This window comes from Molothrus aeneus, chromosome 1 (assembly GCF_037042795.1).
Source record: "Molothrus aeneus isolate 106 chromosome 1, BPBGC_Maene_1.0, whole genome shotgun sequence".
Classification (NCBI taxonomy): Eukaryota; Metazoa; Chordata; class Aves; order Passeriformes; family Icteridae; genus Molothrus; species Molothrus aeneus.
In genome coordinates, this window is record NC_089646.1 from 251,123 (window position 1) to 271,250 (window position 20,128).

At 60.7% G+C, this 20,128-nt stretch overlaps 2 protein-coding genes across 3 annotated transcripts in view; one reads left to right on the plus strand and one right to left on the minus strand.

Annotated features, from left to right (window-relative positions):
• AGAP3 (ArfGAP with GTPase domain, ankyrin repeat and PH domain 3) overlaps positions 1 to 10,717 on the minus strand; it is a 110,816-nt gene extending 100,099 nt beyond the window's left edge. For both annotated transcript variants that reach the window (XM_066549677.1, XM_066549668.1), the window contains exon 1: positions 10,423 to 10,717. In XM_066549677.1, coding sequence (XP_066405774.1) covers positions 10,423 to 10,702 — 280 coding nt within the window. In that variant the 5' untranslated portion in view covers positions 10,703 to 10,717. The remainder of the gene's footprint in view (positions 1 to 10,422) is intronic.
• Positions 10,718 to 18,013: 7,296 nt separating this feature from the next.
• On the plus strand, positions 18,014 to 19,987 carry TMUB1 (transmembrane and ubiquitin like domain containing 1). The gene is made up of 2 exons (XM_066549701.1): positions 18,014 to 18,510; positions 19,034 to 19,987. Exons 1-2 carry the CDS (start codon positions 18,137 to 18,139, stop codon positions 19,386 to 19,388), a joined length of 729 nt encoding a protein of 242 aa, XP_066405798.1. The 5' UTR covers positions 18,014 to 18,136; the 3' UTR covers positions 19,389 to 19,987.
• Positions 19,988 to 20,128: the final 141 nt, after the last annotated feature.

A 20,128-nucleotide genomic window follows, 5' to 3' on the forward strand; every position in this document is an offset into this window, starting at 1 on the left:
GCCTCTCCCCTGCACCCCTCGGCTTGGTGTCACCTGTGAACACACCGAGGGTGCACTCAGCGCCACTCTCCGTGTCATTAACAAAGACATTAACCACTACTGGTCCCAGTATGGACCTGGGGCAGACAGTGCTCATTACTGGTTTCCATTTGGCCACTGACCATAACCCTTTGGACGTGGCCATCTGCGCCATTCCCCACCCACCCAGCAGTCCATCCACCAAACCCACCTGTCTCTGAATTCTCCCCAGTCTCCTGGGGAGGTGTCTGATGTCACTGACATGCCTTCACTTCCCTGGAGGACAGACACCCCCACCTCGGGATCTCCCACTGCCCTTTTCTGTCTCAGCAGGGGTCTGCACAAGATTGTTCCTGCCTCACCTGCAGATTCTGGGCTCTTCTGGACCCTGAGGCTCCTCTCTCAGGAACCAAACTGGCCACCACCTTGTTCTCATTGACCCCAGCAATCCTTTTATCCTCTTTGTTCTCCTCCTGGTTCTCTACAGCTTCTTTCACCAGCCTCAGACAGACCATGCTCACTCTCCACCTCCAGTGATGCTGTTTTTTGGGTGTCTCACATGGCTCTGCCCATAGCACCTTCCCTTCTCCTTCCACGCTTCCTCCAGCCAGCCTTTAATTTAACGCCATTCCTCAGTTCTGTGTGATGATTCATAGTTCTGCTTTTCTATTCCTGGACTGTCTCCTGTCCAAAATGAAGTCTCAGCTTCTTTTCCCCTCCAGCATTTCAAGTGTGCACCCACAAGCCCAAGGCCCACATGATTAAAGAGAGCTGCTGCTAATCCCAGCTTTGTCCCACTCCCCCCAAGCCCTTGCTGCACAGGGACTAGGGACATCACTCAGACCCTGTCTGGGACTTGAGGACACGACTCAGTCAGTCAGAGTTCATGGATTCTCCTTTCCTCTCCTCACTTCTTATCACACAAGCTCCAGTCCTTGAAACCTCCTTGTCCTCTGGCCACACAGCCAACGGCTCACAGTGTCCACTCTGCACTGACCACTACTGCTTCTTTTCCCAAGGAGTGCCTATAATCCATAAAACCCTGCCTCATCCCTATTCAGCCCCAGCACTGCTGCTGCTGGATTTATTTCCCTACCCTCCCTCTTCAGCTCGCTCTGAGTCCCCCTCCGGGCCCTCCTCTTCTGTCACGTCAGGCGCGAGCTGCGTGTCTCCCCCCTCCCAAACGCCTCATTCCATAACAACCATCCTGCCTCCACTGCCTCCCAAACCCTGGCAGAAGCTCCCCTTCCCAGATGCTGAATTACAGCAAACACCTCCCTGCTTCCTCCAGCTTGTGCTTCATGCTGGAAAAGCTCTATGTAAAATAAACCACCTGAAATGGCTTTAGTCTCCTCCTTTGAAGAGCTCCTTGAAGCTCCCCCAAGCTCTGTGCCCACCAGGAACACCCAAATGACCTCAGGTGAGGTGGATGACCTGGGAGGTCCATGTCCTGACACAGCCCCCTAATGCTCATCAGCTCCAAGCCCTCCACGGCAAAGCTGGCACTGTCCTGTGCTCCCTACACAGGACTGGACCAGGTGAGGTTCCAAGGGTGACTGCAGTGAAAAGCCAAGACCAGGAGCAGCTTCTCCCACTGAACCACCCTCGAGCAGAAGGGCCACGGTGCCCTGCAGCACCCACCTCCCACCAGGAGCAGCACTGGCCTCGGCCACCCCTTGCCATGAGCAGGAACATCTTCCCCTATCCCAGGGTGCCCCAAGCCCCATCCAACCCGGCCTTGGGCACTGCCAGGGATAGGGCAGCCATAACTGTTTTAAGCAACCTGTGCCAGGGCCTCCCTACCCTCACAGCGAAAAATTTCTGCCCAATATCCCATCTAACCCTGCCTCTGTGCATGGAAAGCTGAATTCCCCCATTGCCTTGTCACTCAAGTCCCTTGTTCAAAGAAGGCCAGACCCCTTTCCCTACCATGGGAGTCACTGCTGGGTTAAGTACCCAAAGCTGCCCAAAACCAGGAGCAGGAGCCAGGGAGCACTGAGCCCACTGCAGGAGCCAGGGCCAGCACCCACGCTGGCCACACAGCAACCCAGAGTCAGCAGCTCCCACCCTGGAGCTCCAGCCCCAGCAGGACAACAGCTGGGAGCGTGGCACAGGGCCCCGAGGCTGGAGAGGATTTCATCACATAGATCACATGGCCAGAACCAGATCTCACACATGACCCCGGGCAGGAATTCCCCAGTGACTCAGCCAGGGCTTACAGAGTGGAGATGCAGCCACACACCCTGGACAGATGCAAACTGCCCTCTCCCTCTTGCATGCCACGAGCTGGGGTGCTCTGCTCTGTCTGGAAATCTATTTCCTAGGATTTGTGGGAATTCAGCAGCAGCAGGGTTTGGTTGTAATTGGACAGCAGGTCCGAAAGTCATTGAGGCAGGAGAGGTGAGCAGGCATGCAACAGATCTTAACCACACAAACCTCCTTCCAGTCTGGAAGCAGCTAAAATTATCTTAATTTTTACCTTTCCCACCCCAGGAGATTTCTTGCACTCACTACATCACTTCAGGAAATCCACCTGAACAGGCACCCACGGGATCTGTGCTCCCAGTGCTGCCCAGAGCAGGAGTGAGAGCACAGGCGCCTCTTCCATGAAGGGCACGGCCAGCAGGAACACAACAGACATGGACACCCAACCCTGCAGCTGCTGCACGGAGAGATAACCACTTGCAGGAAGCCCTGGAGAACAATTTTGAAAAAGAATCCAATGCCAAAGCAGCAAGGTGGGATCACAAGGAGCAAGGCCTCCTCCTGAGAGGAAGGGATGCAGTAAGAGCATCATGGCACTGCCGAGATGCCCATCAAGCTGCAGAGCTCTGATCACAGGCTGGGGCAGCTCTGGCATCCCTCAATTCCCAGCAGCCAGGCTTCTGTGCCAGCCCTTCAGCCCACAGCTGCTCCTCCAGGCCATGTGGCTGCTGCCCACTGCCCCCACATCCACACCAGCCACGAGGGGATTTCAGCCCCAAGGCTGTGCCCCATTGCCACAGGCACCACAACAGCCAGTATTCCCCAGCATAGGATCCTCCCATGTCAGCCAGCCCAGCTGGAAACACAGTTTGGGACCAGATCAGACATCATTTAGCTCCAATTTGGCCACCCAATCAAGCAAGCCCTATCACTAGCTCAGAACAACCAGCCTGGATGCAGCCATGCCTGACATTCCCGTCTCAGTGGGACTCCAGAGGAGGTGAGAGCCCAGCAGTGCCCAGCACTGGAAGGGGCCTCTGCAGAAAGGGGTGATGCTCTGTCAGGAGCTTTGGGAAAGCTCCTGAAAGTGAATGGCAGCTGAATGATTCACAGTCAACTGTGCAAAGCTGGCCCCAGTCTCACTGCTCCCACCAGGTACTCCCAGCAGCTCCAGCCCAAGCAGAGGAGGAGCACACGAGGGCTCACCCCAGAGCCACGGCAGAGGCAGCTCTGAGGACAGGGGCACTGCTGGCCCTTCTGACAGGGGCCAGGTCAGCAGGATATGGCTGCTTGGAGCAGCAGCCAGCACAGAGCACCCCTGAACTGGAAAAGGCTCTGTGCACCAGGCTGTGAAACTCCTGAGACATCGGGGGTTTATGCTGAGACAAGAGTCACACCAGGACTTCCCACAATGGCTGTGTTGGGAAGGCAGAGCCACCAGCAGTGGCATCACACCGACCCACAGCGAGCACAGGGAGACCAGCCAGCGCTGGCCAAAGACACAGAGCGTGTCCCTGGCACAGGCAGCAGGCTGCCAGCTCCTCCCCAGGTCCTGCTGGAGCTGCTGGCACGTCACACTGGCACAGGGAGCTGTGCCACCCCTGCCACACAGCGCAGAACAGCACAGGCCAGGCCTGCTGCCTCCCCTCCTCGTGCTCACAGCACCAGCAGCTGAGAGCTGACTGAACCAAACCAACACCGGCCTGGCTCCTGCCAGAGCAGCTCCTGATCACAGGGAGGGGTAGGAGGAGCTGCCAAGTGGGAAGAGCTGCACTGTCCCTGCCCGTAGCAACCACGCTCGTATTGGATCAAGGGAACTGAAACTGCAGCCACAGAGATTCCCAATTCTCTCCTGACCCCACCTCCAAATCCTGTTCTTCCCCTTCACATCCCAATTTTCCTCTTTAGCCACAGTACTGAGTTCTTGCCCCCAGAGCACCAGGAACCTTCACCTCCCCCAGCACAGCACCTGCAACTCCATCCTGCTCAGCTCCCAGCCATCAGGACAATCCTCCAGCCTTCCTGCTGCAGTTCCACCACCTCTCCCAACTCCTATCAACCAGGGCATCAAGGAATGACCTTTTCTGATTCTTCCCTAAGACCAGATTCTCCATCTGTAAGCTTAGAAAGGTGAGAGCTGCACCTGGCAAAGATACCTCCAGATGACTCGGGCACACAAAACTTAGTAAAAACAGGGGATGTATTTGTTCAAGCATGCTAAAGGCTCCTTCAGCTGTGCTTTGGCTCTTGCCCATCACTCCTGGAGGTCCAACATCTCCCATTGCATCGGAATCTGCTCCAGGACTCCTTCCAGGCAGATCCTTTGCTTGTGCTGCTCATGCCAGGCACTGGCACCACGAGATGCTGAGCAGGGCAATGACCTCAGCCAGGCCAGGACACAGGCAGTGGTGGAGGAGCCAGGGCTCTCCCTTGCCAGCAGGAAGGTAAGGCAGCCAGGAAGCCTTTCCCAGTGCCCTTGGAGCCTCTCCTGGGAGCTGGCCCTGAGGCCACAGCACCCCTCACCCAAACACAGAGTGCAGGGTCAGAACAGGAGCTGCTCTGAGAGCTGGAGCCCCTCTGCTCCAGAGCCAGGCTGGGATGTTCACCTGGAGATGTTCACCTGGAGAAGAGAAGGCTCCAGGGTGACCTTAGAGCTCCTTCCAGTGCCTAAAGAGGCTCCAGAAGAACTGCAGAGGGACTCAGGATAAGGGACTGGAGTGACAGGACAAGGGGGAACGGCTTCTCAGACAAGAAGGCGGGGTTAGATGGGATATTGGGAAGGCATTTTTCCTTGTGAGGAAGGCCTGGCACAAGCTGCTCCCAGAAGCAGAGGCTGCCCCATCCCTGGAAGTGTTCAAGGCCAGACTGGATGGAGCTTGGGGCAACCTGGTCTAGTGGAAGATGTCCCTGGCCATGGCAGGGGGTGGAACAAGATGATCTGTAACCCAAACCACTCTCTGGTTCTGTGATTTGCCCAACCTCCCATTTTGTGCTCTTTTAACCACCTTTGCCCTTAACTTCCAGCAAATCTGGAGACCCCAGTGTCAGAGTGGTCACTACCTGCATGCAGGGGTAATGCAGCACAAGCCACAGAGCTGCCCAGAATGCCCAGCTCCGGCCCTGGAGCGGGGATGTGCCCATGGCTTTGGAGTTTGCAGCTCCCCCCACGGCACCCCAGCACCATGGCCTGTGGTTTCCCAGCCCTGGGGAACTCACAGGCATACACAAACAGGGCAGTTTTCTGCAGAGGTCATGGAATTAGCAGGGAAAAGCTGGCTAAGCAGAATGCTCTCCTTCCCAAAGGGTGTAATTTACTCGAGGCTGATTCAGCAGAGCCAAGACATGGTGAGCCCTGAGTGCAGCCTGGCAGTGTGGGGCTCCCCCAGCGAGGAGGGTCCTCATCTTCCTCCAGGAGATCCTGCAGCAAAGGCAGCTCCTGCCTCAGTCTGCTCTGTGAATCAGCACATCAGGAGCCAGTTTCAAAAGATGTTGGGAAAGGATGGAGCATGGGGCTGGAAGACTTGTGCTGGAACTGAACAGAATGATGAAGTTCAGCCAATTTAATTCATGAGAAACAGAGACAGCAAAGTGGCCTCAGTAACTGGTGCAACTGGCTTTAAACAGGAAAATGCCCAGTATCAAAGCAGCCCTTTCTAAGAGGGAAATGCAGAAAATACCCAGGATGTTGGAGATGCCAGCTGGAAAAGTCACAGCACTTACTGACAGCAAGATAGGTTATGATGGAATAAACTCCTGAGGCAGAGGCCCAGGTCTGTTCCTCCAACAGGCCTCAGCCAGAGGCCTTGTTTTTTAAGGCTAAAATCCTGGGAAGGGCTATTTACACCAAGTGACCCAATGGTCCAGCCAACAGCCAGGCCCTGGAGTGAGGCAGAGCCAGCAGTGGGGCAGCCCCTGCCTGGCAGAGCAGATGTGGAACTCATGGACATCCAGGCTGCTCCCAGCCATCACACACATTCTGCAGGGCTTCTCTCATCCCTCTGCCAGAGCAGCAACAGCTGCAAACCGTAGAGGAGAGCTTGCCCAAACTAACCCTGCTTCTTAAACTGCAGAGAGGAACCCACACGGGTCTAGAGGCAGGTGGGAGAGGTGAGGAAGGACATTTAAGGTTAAAAACATGTGCTCCAGGTAAAGCTGACTACAGAGAGATTCCTGGTGCTGCTCCCTGGACACCAAGTCCTCACCACGGCTCAAACCTTCTCCAAGCTTTCCCAGAGAGCTGAGCTTTAGGTAGGCTTCAAGGCATGTGCACAACCACAAACGTCAGAAGAAAATTCCCATCATCTGGCAAAAGCTCTGTTGAGGGAATCTCACCTACTTCTTATCTCCCTTCTACCTCTCCCTCCTGCCTTCACCACTTTACACACCCAGAAAACCTCTGTGTAACCATCTCTTCGGTCCCACATCATGATCTTTGGCTCTTCCACCTTGCTGGTGCTGTCTGTCCCAGCTGTCCATGGGTCTGTGCTGGCTTCTCCAGCCCCATGCTGCTGCAGCCTGTCCTGCATCCCCTCAGGTAACCCCTGCACCAGAGACATCGCTCGTGCTCCTCAAACCCACGCTCTGGTCACTGCTCCAAGTTCACTTCTAGGAAAGAAATTAGGCACTGTGCAATTACTGCTTTAATTACAAACTCTATTAACACGGTTCTGTCTGCAGCCTGTCCCAGAGTCACGACGTTGGAGGCCACATTTACTGCGAGCAGGGCTGCACCAGCCCCAGGTTGGTATGGTTTTGCTTTATGCAGATATGAAATCTTTTATAGAACTCAGCAGCTTGCAGCAGTCTCCACAATTTGGCAAGGAAAGCAGCCTGGGATGAGGGAATCGCTTTTTGCAAGCCCCCTGAAAATCTGTCCAAATTTGGTGGTTAGAAACTACCAAAAGACTCCAGGTCCTGCCTGTGATGCAGCTGATGCTGGCGACCAGCCCAGCCTGCCATCTCCCCAGCCCCAGCGCCCCTCAGCCCCCATCGCCTCCCAGCAAAGCTCCAGCTCCAGGAGGAGACCAAAACAGAGCAGATTTCCCTTCCTTCCCACAGTGGCACCACTGATGCCGACCCATGAGCAGGCGCAGCTGGCTCTCACCCCATCGTGAGCTGCAAACTTCTCAAGAAAGGCTGGTTCCCCAAGCCTGGGGGCTGGCTGGGCTCCGGCTGCAGCAGCCCCCAACACCCACCCCAGCCCCTCCTGGCACAGCCACACTGTCACAGACCCCCCCTCCATCCCCCCCAGTTCTGCACAGCTCTGCCAACGCCCCCGACTCCACTGCTGGCACCCTTGTGGTGACACCCCTGCAGGGACACTGGTGGCCCTGGCCCGGGCTGGGCAGCTTGGACCCCCTGCCCCACTGCAGCACGGTACTGCCTTCCACCTTTCCCCTTCAAAAATGAAGGAATTACCTACAGGAAAGGAATCTGGCAGGAGCACATGAGCAAGTCTTGCAAGAGCCAGCGCTCAAGTTTTAGGAAATTGAATTTGGGGTTTCACTGGCAACTTCCGTTGTGGATTTTCGGACCGCGAACTCTGATCTTCAGATCAGGAACATCAACAAACAAACCCCTCTTTCAGATATTTCTGTATCGGTAAGCCCCAAACCTGCAGTTTAAAAGGAAATTCCCTCCAAGACCAAGGCACTCCATGGAATGATAACATCTCCAGCAAGGCTCTTCCAGCCATTAATTAACCCCTGTTAATTCACTCACACACACCTGGTAACGGGTCACAGGTAACTGTGTAAACACAGCACACGTTTCACCAGGATCAGGATCCATCCCAGTGCCTGGCAGGTATTAAGGGAATGCAGCCTAGACAAGGAAATCTGTGGGATTCCTGCTACAAATCCACAGGGAAGGTTCAGAAGAGACAGGATGGGGTCGTGGCTTGAGCAGGCAAGGCCCCCGAGGACGTGCAGCCTCTGGCACCATCCATGCCACAGCCCTGGACACAGGCCAGCCCTGTGGCCACAGGCGAGCAGGGCACCCCTCAGCCCTCATTCTGGAGGACATGGGTGTTTTGGGAAGCCCCGAGCAGCTCAGCAGCAGCAGCAGGCAGGCAGGAAGCCGGTGTGTGCGTTCACACCTTCCCAGCAGCAGAGGAACCACGCAGCAGAGGAGTTGCTAAGAGACGCACGCCTCCCACCCGCGCCCAGCACCCGCTCCGGGGCTGGGGGTGCGGGACGGGACACGCACCCAGCGCCCAGGGGGTTCCTGCAGGGGCACAGGGGCACAGTGCCCGGGAGGGCTCTGCCCACAGAGGTGACCCTGGCAGCACCCCGGGCACAGCCCCGCCGCGTCCCAGCTGGCGGCTCCTCTGTCCCACAGCCCAGGAACCTCACTCACGGTAATATCATGTCACCAGGGACCTCGGGGCTCCCACCACAGCTGTCATCAGAGGCACAAAGCAGGGAGAGCTGCAGGAGCCCCATGGGAACGGGCACAGTCCTCCCCCATGTGCCCACTGTGACTCCCCCAGCTGGACTGGTGGGACCCAACATTATCAGACTGAGCCACTGCCACGGCCTGTGCCAGCCTTGCACTGCCACCCATCTCCATCCAGCCTGAGTCCCTTTGCTCTTCTCCTCCATCAACCAGCAGTTCCATCAACCCAGCAGCTTTCTGTGGCTGAAGACCTCCACAGACGTGGAAAGGCCCCTCCAGCCTCAGCACAGGGTTTTTACATCCTTCCTGTCTTAACCCCACTGAGTGTCCTTTGTCCTTGCACCACAAGGCCAATAAAACAAATTCTGGGATTTACGTTCCCTCAACCCATGCAACCTTTCTTCTTACAGGTCTGACTCTTCTTACAGGCCATCCTCCTTTCCTCCTTTCCACAGAAACCCAAAAGGACCACAGTGGGATGCAGGCCTCTGGAGAAGCAGCCAGGCTGCTGCTCACATGCAGCATCACCATGGTGGCCAGCACCCTTATAGTGGGGCCAGCACTCCCCAAAAGCACCTCGTGTGCCCCTGCAGTGACATTCCTGGCATGAGGCAGCAGGAACGGAGCTAAGCACACTGCCACCAAGCTGGGACAACAAAACCCAGGGCAGGGAAACGGCAGCACCGGGCTGGACCGGGGCTCCTCACGCAGCCCAAAGGCACCTTCCCTGCTGCGGGCCAGCTGCAGAAACTGGAGGGCAGAGGGACCCTTGGGCTGGGGGCTGCAGCAGCCTGCCGGCCCACGGTGGGCCTGAGCACAGCTCGACCAGCCTTCCCCTCCCCTCGGCTCCACCACAGCCGCTCGCACATCCCGGCCTGCAGCTCCATCCCAGCCTCCCTTCATCTTAGCCCATCGGCTGCACGGCGGTCCCTCACCCACGGTGGTCCCCAGGCTCCATCCCAGTCCCCCGGCTCCATCCCTGTCCCCCAGTTCCATCCCTGTCCCCCAGTTCCATTGCATTTCCTCAGCTCCATCCCAGCCCCAAATCCATCGCAGCCCCTCGGCTCTATTGCATTTCCACTGCAGTTGCTCGGCTCCATCCCTGTCCCTCAATTCTATCCCAGCCCCTCGGCTCCATCCCAGTCCGCCAGTTCCATCGCAGCCCTTCGGCTCCATCGCAGCCCCTCGGCTCCATTGCATTTCCTCAGCTCCTCTGCAGTTGCTCGGCTCCATCCCTCCCCTCGCTGCCGGCTCCCGGGCTGCAGTGTTCTGCATTTCTAATGTTAACGGGCTCCGGCGGATCCGTTCCCGTCGACGCCGGGTACGAGCCCCCCCCCGCCCGCTGCCGGACCAGCGCCCGCCCCCGCCCGCCGCTCCCGGCAGAGGCCGCGGGCGGAGTCCCCGGCCCTGCGCAGGCCCGGCCGCGACCACCATCGCTGCGGGGCCGGACGGGGCCGGGGCGGGGGCGGCTGACGAGCGGGTTCCCTCCGCTCCCTCCCTGCCTGCCGCCCGGCCCCCGCAGCTCCGCCGTGCCCGGCCGCGCTGCCGGCGGCGGGGGCGCAGCCCGTGAGCCCCGGCCCGCGCAGGCCGCGCCCGGCCCCCCGCGCCCCCGGCCCCGCCGCTGCAGGGCCCGGCGCGATCCCGGTGCCGCGGGCAGGGCAGGGCCGGGCCGGGCTCCGCCGGGCCCCGCGGGCGGCAGCGGGCGGCAGCGGGCGCAGGTGCAGCGGCGGCGGGGACAAAGGCGGCGGCGCGGGCGGGCCGCTCGGTGCCCGTTCCGGTGACCGCTCGGTGCCCGGTGCTCACCCTCGATGGAGATGACGTGCTCGCGGATCTGGCTCTGCAGCGCCAGGTCCTCCACGCGCTCGATGAGGTCGTAGATCGCGTAGATATTGGGGTGCACGGACTCAAAGCGCCCGATTTCGGCGCGGATCGCGGCCGAGTTGGAGAGCCCGAACTGCGGCGGGGGCGGCCCGCCGGGCTGCGGCCCCGAGGGCCCGGGCACGGGCACCGGCACCGGCCCGCCCGGCGCCGCCAGGCTCTGCTGCTGCCCGGGGCTCTGCCCGGCGCCGCCCGGGAAGTTCATCGCGGCGGCGGCACGGCCGGTCAGCGGCGCGGCGCTCCGGGCAGCCGCTGCATGGCCGCAGCCGCGTCCGTCCGCGGGTCCCCGGGCTCTGCCGCCGCCCCCGCCCGCCTCCCGCCCGCTCCGCCCCGCCCCGCCCCGCCCCGCCCCGCCCGCGTCAGCGGGACCGGCCCCGCGGCGGGCGGGGAACGAGCCGGGAGCGGAACGGCCCCGGGAGGGGACCCGGGCACGGGCAGCCGGAGGGGAGCGGAGGGAGCTGGGACCGGGACCGGGAGCGGAGCGCTGTCGGTGCCGCTCCTGCCCGCTCCGCCACGGCCCCTGCCCGCCCGGCACCACGGTGGTGGGCATTGCCCCCTGCCCGGCTACCAGTCCCGGCTGCCGTCCCTCAGCATCCCACCGCGGCCATCCCGGACACCGCTGTTGTGCTGCTGCCCGTGCCCATGCTTCCCCCGGGCCTGCAAACCCCCTGTGCCAGCCTGGAGCCCCCTGTGCCAGCCTGGGAACCCTCCTGTGCCACCCTGGAGACTCCCTGTGCCAGCCCTGCCACCAGCTGCCTTCCAGAGATAATTTTGTCATTAATCACCCCAAGTCACTGGTGCAGCTGTGGAACAGGACCGGTCCTGAGGAGTTCCTGTGTGGGGTCTCCTCCCTGTCACCCCCTGCCCACAGGCCCAGTGCTGTCCCCCTGCTCTGCGCCCAGTGCAGGCTGCTCCAGGGCTGGCACGATGATGGAGCTGCCCGGGGCACCAGCTTGGTGCCAGCCCGGCCATCTCAGGGGATGCCTGCTGGGCAGGGACTGGTTACACCCCTCCCGTTGTGCCCATCCCTAAATCAGCTGGCATGGGGTGACTGGGGCACAGGGCTTGGATGGGCACAGGGCTGGCAGCCCCTGGCAGCACCATGGGAGCCAGGGAGCTCGCCTGGGCATCACTGGGGACTAGCTGAAATCTGCCAAATGGCTGAGAAATGTAACAAAACAGGATCATGGGCCCTGGCAGATTAAATGAAAAAGTGGAAACTGGGAGAGGAGAAGGAACAGAAAGGTGAGCAGCTGAGAGAACCAGGATTGCAATGGATTTCTCCCTCAGTCCCACTGGGACCAGAGTCATGGTGTGCAGCAGTGCCCCAGGGCCAGGGGGGCTCAGGGGGCAGCTGGGGGCTGGTTCCCACCCTCTGCCCCTCTCTGGGTGATGGTGGGAGGGGCTGGAGGAGGAGGAAGAGGACCGCAAGGAGGGAAAGGAGGAGGAGAGAGCCCTGGGAAGTTTCTAAATGCCTGCGGCTCTGGAATCCTCTGTGGCTCCTCGGCAGTGGGTGCTGGGTGTGTGGGTGGGAGAAGCACCTCCCTGCCCTCTTCTCCTCCTTCTTGTGCCCTTCCAGGATTCCTTGAGTGCGTCCCTACTGCCTCTGCCACGAGAAGGGATTTATTAGAAAACAATTTTTATGAGGGTTTTTTGAAAGCATTTAGAAAATCTGTATCTGTCACAGCACCGGGCTCCCCTCACCCTGCATGCTCCCCTCACCTACACACCCACCTGCATGCTCCCCAAGGCTCCCAAAGGTCTTTGAAAGATCTGTCGGTCACAGCTCTGCTCCCTATGGAGCTTCCCTATGAGTCTGAGGGGATTGCATCCACGTGGGCTCTGCAAGGCCATCCCACCACTCCACACAACAGTGCCTGGCTGAGCAATGGCCTTTCTCAGCCTGTTTTTTGTCTGGGTCTCTTGGTCCTTGCTCAGGGCCTTTTTCTCCATCTTTTGCCATCAGCATCACCAGCATCAACATCATCATCCCAGGATGGTTTGGGTAGGAAGGGGCCTTAAAGCCCATCCAGTTCCCCCCTGCTGCAGACAGGCACACCTTCCACCAGACCAGGTTGCCCCACACCCCCTCCAACCCAGCCTTGAATTCTTCCAGGGATGGGGCAGCCACAGCTTCTCCGGGCAGCCTGCACCAGGGCCTCACCACCCTGACAGGGAAGAATTTCTCCCCAGTACCCCACTAAACGCTGCCCTCAGTCAGTTATTACACAAGCATTTGTAAATTGTCTCCATTTCAGCACCTTTGAATGTCCAGACACCCCAGGTGCAGCCGCCTCCACCATGGCACCCTCTCAGTGAGGGATTCCAGGATTTATCTCTGGTGAGGGAGGGGACATCATCCCTCATCCCTCCCTCACCCTCACCCTCAGCTGGCTGAGGCAGCAGCCCATACCTTTTCCCTGACAGGTGGGCTCTGGCCTCCCCACACCCCCTGCCCTTTTGCCTCCTGCTCCTCCTCTCTTGTCTTGCTCTTTTTCCTTCTCCCCTGGCAGGGATGAGCGATGCCCGCCCTGCCCTGCAGCCCTGAGCTGACAGCTGGGGTGTCCTTGCACCACCAGTGTCCCCAGCACTGACCCCATGGGTGTTTACAGCCCTGAGCTGACAGCTGGGATGTCCTTGCGCCACCAGTGTCCCCCAGGACTGACCCCAGGGTCCCACCACCCCCCACAGCCAGCAGGACACAGGGCACAGGGCAGAGGACACACACAGGGCACAGGGCACACACAGGGCACATGGCACAGGGCACAGGGCACACACAGGGCACATGGCACAGGACACAGGGCACAAACAGGGCTCTGGACACAGGGCACATGGCACAGGACACAGGACACAGGGCAGAGGACACGGCACAGGACAGAGGACACAGGGCAGAGGGTACAGAGCACACACAGGGCACAGGGCACACACAGGGCACAGGGCACACACAGGGCACAGGGCTGGAGCATCACCCAGCCCCAGCGGGCACAGAGGGCCCTGTCCCTGCCAGCCCTGTGGAGCAGGACCCCCAGGCAGCACCAGGACCAGCATGTGGAACTGGAGCCTGGAGTGCTGCAGAGGGATCAGAGCAAACAGATGGAGCTGGGGCTGAGCAAAGGGGTGGGAAAACCCGGGAGAGAATTTCAACATGCTGAAAAGGCAGGAGCGGGTGGGGACAAGCCGAGGCTTTCAGGAGCAAGCATTCCCTCAGGGATGGCCACCACCTGCCTTCTGCACACACAGGCCACTCGAAGATGTAAACTGCTTTTCAGGATGGGTTTCACCCTCAGATCCCGAACTTTCTCTGCTCCATCTGCAGCCCTCCCATCTGATGCTGCAGCTCCTGAGTGCCTCAAAACGGCGCTGCTGCCAAGAGGAGCTGCCTCCTCCTCCTCCTCCTCCTCCCCCTCCTTTTCCTGCCGCTGCTCCCACCCCCAGAGCAGTCACCCGGGTGCCTGTGGTGCCCATGGCAGTGGCGTGGGACAGGATGGGTGTGAAGGTCCCTTCCCACCCAAACCATCTCGTGACACCAGACAGTGCCAGGGCCCGTGGGGGGCAGCAGGAGGGTCCCCACAGCTGAATCCCAGTGTCCACCACAGCAGGAGGGTCCCCACAGCAGAGTCCCAGTGTCCACCCAGGATGGGGGACTGGGAGCAGCACCCCCAGAACAGAGCTGAGGGGAGGCCAGGGCCCAGAGCTGAGCTTCAGTCAGTGTCAGAGCAAAAAGGGCAGAGAGGGGCTCCCGGGGGCTCCCCAGCCCTTTATGGCTTCTCAGGGCCCTGGGACACTGAGATGTTTGATCCCTTCTGCAATAAAAACTGGGGCTTTCTTTCTGTGGGGACACCAATGTTGGGAGAGCTGAGAGCACAGCTGGGGGACCCTGCTGGGGACCCTGCTCCTCTTCCCCAGAGTGAGAGGAGCAGGAAACTCCATCCATCTCCGGGGCTGGGGCTGCCTGTCCCCCTGTGCCCCCACCAGAGCTGTGGCTCCTGCTCCCAAAGGCAGCGCTGCTTTGGGGCCAGAGGTGTTTGATGTCACCCTCCATGGCAGGGACTGTTCTCTGGGCAGGGATCAGCCAGCAGCTCTCCTGCAATGGCTGCAGCTCTCTGATCTCACTCTGGAGCACCGAGGCTGCCCCGCTAATCCCCCCAGATCCGCAGCACGCGGCTGCCAGGGGGCAAACTGAAATCCTCTGCTGTGCCCTGCCCCAAAGCTCTGGGGGAACGTCCCTCTGTGCCCTGCCCCAAGGCTCTGGGGGAACGTCCCTCTGTGCCCTGTCTGAGGCTGTAGGGGAACGTCCCTCTGTGCCCTGCCCCAAGGCTCTGGGGGAGCAGAGAGGGGCAGAGAGGGGCAGAGGGGGCAGAGAGGGGCAATGTCCCACCCAGAGTCATGTCCCTCGCTGGGCCAGGGACACAGCTCAGCTGCTGGCCTCGTGGGGTGGCCAGCATTATCCAAATCATTTGTCATCAATATACTTTCAATTAACCTTCCTCTATATTTCCTAGTATCAAAAACAATAACCAACTGTCATCATCACTCCACAACCACCCCCAAACAAGCATAGAATTAACCCCAGAACTAACCCCCCCAAAAAATACCAAACAAAAATAAAACCATGATGATAAATCATCAACCAATCACCCACCAAATTTTACGTTCTTGTAGCTTATAAAAAGCATGACGCTGAAGGTGTCAAGATGGCTGCCACAGAGACCCAAGGACAAAAGACTTAGTCCTAACCTTACTGTTAGCTTTTGCTAGGTATATGCAGGACCACGGCTGGCTGTGTCCCACGGCTGGCTGTGTCCCTTGTTGTGACCCACTGCGATGCCACCGGCCACCTCAGGCCACCCTGTGGATTTTGGGGACAGTTGGGACCTGTGCCACTCCAGGCACCGTGAAGGGCCCCAGGATCCTCTTGTGGGATGGGTGAATGGCTCCCATCAGCGCTGCCTCTGCACAAACAGGGCCACCATAGGGTGGACTGGATATCTGGGGTGGTGTCCCAGTGCCCCCAGTGCCTCACCAGGGCAGGATCCCTCTGTGACCCTCTCTGGTCACAACCCTGAGCAGCTGGGCTGTCCGATGGTGTGGGCTCTGGGAAAAGAGGGACAATGGAACAAGGGGCATTAAACCCTCCTGGGCTCTGTGGAGGCCCTGAACAACAATCCCAGCAAGGCCTGTGGGACAGGAGGGCTCAGCCCAGTCATGGGGGAGAAACAGGGAGAAATGCTGAGGGAAGGTGAAATAGTGAGTAAAGAGGAACCAGGGGGAGGGGGCCATGAACCCTGGCAGAAACACAATGGGGCAGCCCTTCTCATGAAAATATTTTCCCCAATATCCAACCTAAACCTCCTCTGGCACAACCTGGGGCCGTTCCCTCTGCTCCTGTCCCTGCTCCCTGGAGCAGAGCCCGACCCCCCCCCGGCTGTGCCCTCCTGGCAGGAGCTGTGCAGAGCCACAAGGGCCCCTGAGCCTCCTTTGCTCCAGGCTGAGCCCCTGCCCAGCTCCCTCAGCTGCTCCTGGGGCTCCATTCACTTCCCAGCTCCATCCCTGGACATGTTTCAGTCCTGCAGGGGCCGGGCACTGCCGGGTTCCCCTGTGCCCAGGAGGGCAGAGCCACCGTCACAGCCCAGCCCCAGCAGGGCAGAGCTGCAGGAAGGGGCTGGGACACCTTTGGGTGTCACTGTTGGGGTCCCCACCCTGCTGACCCCTGGGACCCGCCCAGAGCCGCCTGCAGAGCCCAGGCAGGGCAGGGCAGGGCAGGATGTTCCCACCTCCAGGACTGGCCATAGATTGGAGCACCAGGCTTTCAGGAGAGCATTGAAAAGTGCAAGGGATTCAGAGCAGCCCTGGGCAGGGCAGCACCAACGCTCCCTGGTTCCTCAGCAGCAGAGTTAAGGAGCATAATCTGCTTTTTCCTGGGTGGCTGGATGGCACTGGGGAAGCACTTTTAGGGAAATATTAAACAGCTTCTTAATCGAGGCAGGGAGGATGGAAAAGTCTCACTCTCTGGGAGCTGAAGCCAGACAAATCTGCAGTGACAAGCAGACAGGGGATTTATCAGGGAGGGGATGAACCGCGGGATAAACCCTCAAATCTGAGCAGACACAGCCCCTCCAGCAGCGGATCCGGGCTCATTCTAACGTCGTCGGGAAGGGATAAATCCCGTTCTGTGCCTGCAGGGATCAGCCATGCTTTAAATCTGCTGCTGTGTCACATCCACTGCTCTGACAGCCCGGGATGTGCTGGGCTCCTCGGCAGCCCCGGCTCACACGGGCTCTGCCTCACCTGGAGCAGGGATCTCTCACCTGGAGCAGGGATCCCTCACCTGCAGCTCCCCCCAGAATGCCTGCATCACCTGGAGCAGGGATCCCTCACCTGAAGCAGGGATCCTTCACCTGCAGCTCCCCCCATAATCCCTGCACAGAAATCAGGAATTCCCTCCTTGGAGGGGCCCAGCCCCAGGTACCCTCAGCAGGAAGGGGCTGCCCTGGCTCACTGATGCCTCCTGGTTTTGTCCTGATTTCATCCCGATTTTTTTTCCCAGGAAAAATAATATGGAGGAGAAAATCCTCCTGATCTCATCCCAGGAAATATCAGTGCCACAGCAGTGAGGGACCCGTGGAGAGGACACCCTGGGGACAGGGGACATTGTTGCCCAGAATTTCCCCTCCACCCACAATTGGCCATTATGGGAGAGTCAGTTTGTTCCCATCTCCCCCATCCCTGTTTCTGTATTTCCATGGTTGGACCTCTTCACCTAAAAGTAAGAATTTTTGACATAAAACTAAGAACTTTTCACTTAAAATTAAGAATCTTTCACTTAAAATGAACAATTTCTAGCCTAAAATTAAGACATTTTCACAAAAAATTAACAATTTTTAACCTAAAATTAATGATTTTTCATCTGATATAAAATATTTTAATCAGTCTGCAGGTGTCTTTGGGCACTCCTGGGGATTCACAGCTCCAGAATCACTGAGGGCAGAAAACTCTCGGAGATGCCCGAGCCCACCCACCCTCAGCATGGCCATGGCCACGGCCACCATTGCCCATGTCCCCAGGTGACACAGCCACAGGAATTTAAACCTGGCAGTATCTAGAGTATCTGGGAGTGACTGGAGCCGTACTGGGGGTGACTGGTAGCAAATGGAACTACACTAGGGACAAATGGCATCATAGTGGGGTTAACTGGGTTAATTAGAATTACACTCGGAGCAACTGAAACCATACTGGCAGCAACTGGGATCGTATTTGGAGCAGCTGGGCCCATGCTGGGGAGAACTGACCCCACTGGCAGCGTCTGGGAACACACTGCCGGTTACTGGAATAGAACCGGGAGTGTCTAGAAGGGAATGGGATCACCCTGGGAGTAACTGGGATAGCACGGGGCGCGCCTCCGCTGGGCCGGAACTACAGCTCCCGGCGTGCTCCGCGCGGCGGCCGCGCCCCGCTATGGCTCCTACAGCCAGGACTACGTGTCCCATGGCCCCCCGCGCCCGGCCGGAAGCGGCGCGATGGCGGCCCGAGCCCGGCCCGGTGCGGCCGTGGCCCCGGCCCCGGTATCCCGCGGCCCCGCGGGCTGAGGCCGCGCCCGCCCACTGCCCTCTCCCGCTGCGCTCCCGGTCCTGCCACCGCCATGGCGCTCATCGAGGGCGTCGGCGATGAGGTGACGGTGCTGTTCGCGCTGCTGCTGGCGGCCGCCGTGCTGGGGCTCGCCTGGGCCTCCACGCGCGCCCCCGAGCCCGCGACGCCGCCGGCTGAGGCGGCCCCGAGCACGGCCCCCGCCGAGCGCAAGGCCTCGACCCCCAACCCGGCCCCGGCCCCGACCCCTGCCCCGGCCGAGGGAGCGGCGGCCTCCGATGAGGCGGAGGGGCTGCGGCACCGGAGCCCTCCCGCGGCCACCGCCGAGGGCCCCGCCGAGCCCACGCTGGTGCTGCGGCTCAAGTTCCTGAACGACACGGAGCGCCTGGCGCGGGTGCGCCCCGGGGACACCGTCGGTGCGCTCAAGAGGTGAGGGCGTGCGGGCAGCGGCGACTCGTCCTGGCCGGGGGTCCCGGGCCCCTCCCCGCAGCACCCGGCAGGGGACAGCGCTGTCCCGGGGCAAGCGGCCCGTGCCCGAGTAGCTGTGCCCAGGTGGCTCTGCCTGTCCCTGGCGGGGCGGTGGGACAACCCAGGCTGACAGGGGACACCTGGGGTCGCTGATGGGCACAGGCACGCTCGGGTGTGTGGGCAGGGCAGGAGGGTCACGGTGGGTGCGTTGGCATGGGGTGAACAGAGGGGACTGTCCCGGCAGATGACAGCTGGGACAGGCACAGGTGTGTGGGGTCAGGTGTGCAGGGCAGGGCGGGGGTCAGGGTGGGCACACCCATAGGACGTGGATGAAGAAACTGAGCTGGCAGGTGACACTCGGAGCAGCTGATGGGGACACACAGGCTCAGCTGTGCGCGTGGGTGAGAGCTCGGGGTGGGCACAGGAGGTGGGTCAGAGGAGCCTGTCCTGTCAGCGGTGTGACCGCTGTCCCTGTCTCCTGCAGGACCTACTTCCCGGGGCAGGAGCAGCAGGTGCGCTTGATCTACCAGGGACAGCTGCTGCGTGACGACACCCAGAGCCTGGCGGGGCTGCACCTGGGCCACCTGAGCGTCCTGCACTGCCACCTGTCGCCGCCCAGCGCGGCCCCCACGGCCCCCGGCAGCCCCGGCCCCCGCAGCCCCGCGCCCGCGGCGCTGGGTGTGGGCAGCCTGGCGCTGCCGCTCTTCGTGCTGCTGCTGGCCCTGCTCTGGTACCTGCAGCTGCAGCACCGGCACGTCTTCACCGCCACCGCCACCACCTGCCTGGCCGGCCTCACTCTGCTCGTCACCTTCGTGGCCTTCGCCATGTACCGCAGATAGCGCGGCTGCACCCGCACCAGGGACGCGCGGGACCCTCAGGGCCTGCCCAGCCCGCCTGGCACATGGAGGGCTCTGCATTAAGTCCACAGCATATTGGGGCACGTGGGGCCTGCCCTGCACCTGAAGCGGGACTGGCCCCGGACTCTGTCCCCCACGGGCCCAGGTGCCCACCCACGCCCTGTCTGCACACAGGGGCTGTGGCGGGAGAGGGGGCTCAGCTACCTCGGGGGGGGTCCCGGTGCCCCCTGTCCCTGCATGGAGCATCTCCCCAGCCACTCCGCGTGCAGAAGCTCCTCGGGTGCGGTCCTGCCCGAGCCGGTGTCCGTGCCCGCGGAGCTTCTCCTCGTGGGAATACGGCCTGGCCCCTCCCGGGGGCTGCTCCCGGGTCCCGGTGCCTGGGGAGGGACATGAGCCCTGGCGTGCCGAGGGTCCTGGTGCCGGCGGGATGCGCTCCTGAGGTCCCTGTGCCGGGGGAGCTCAGTGCCCCCAAGCGGTCCCGGTGCTGGGGGTGGCTGCACTCCCCGCTGTGCCGGGGTTCTGATGCTGTGTTGGGGGTGCCACCCCTCGCCGCCGTTCCGATTAAAGCGGAAAGACTGTGAGCGGCCGTGGCGTCCCGGCTGTGCTGCGCCGCGGGTTGGGGGAGGTGGCGGCACCCGGTGTGACCGGGCACCGGGCTGGGGGCGGGGCTCCGGGAGGGGCAGGGCCCGGCTCCTCCCGCCACGCGCTCCGCAGGGCCGCAG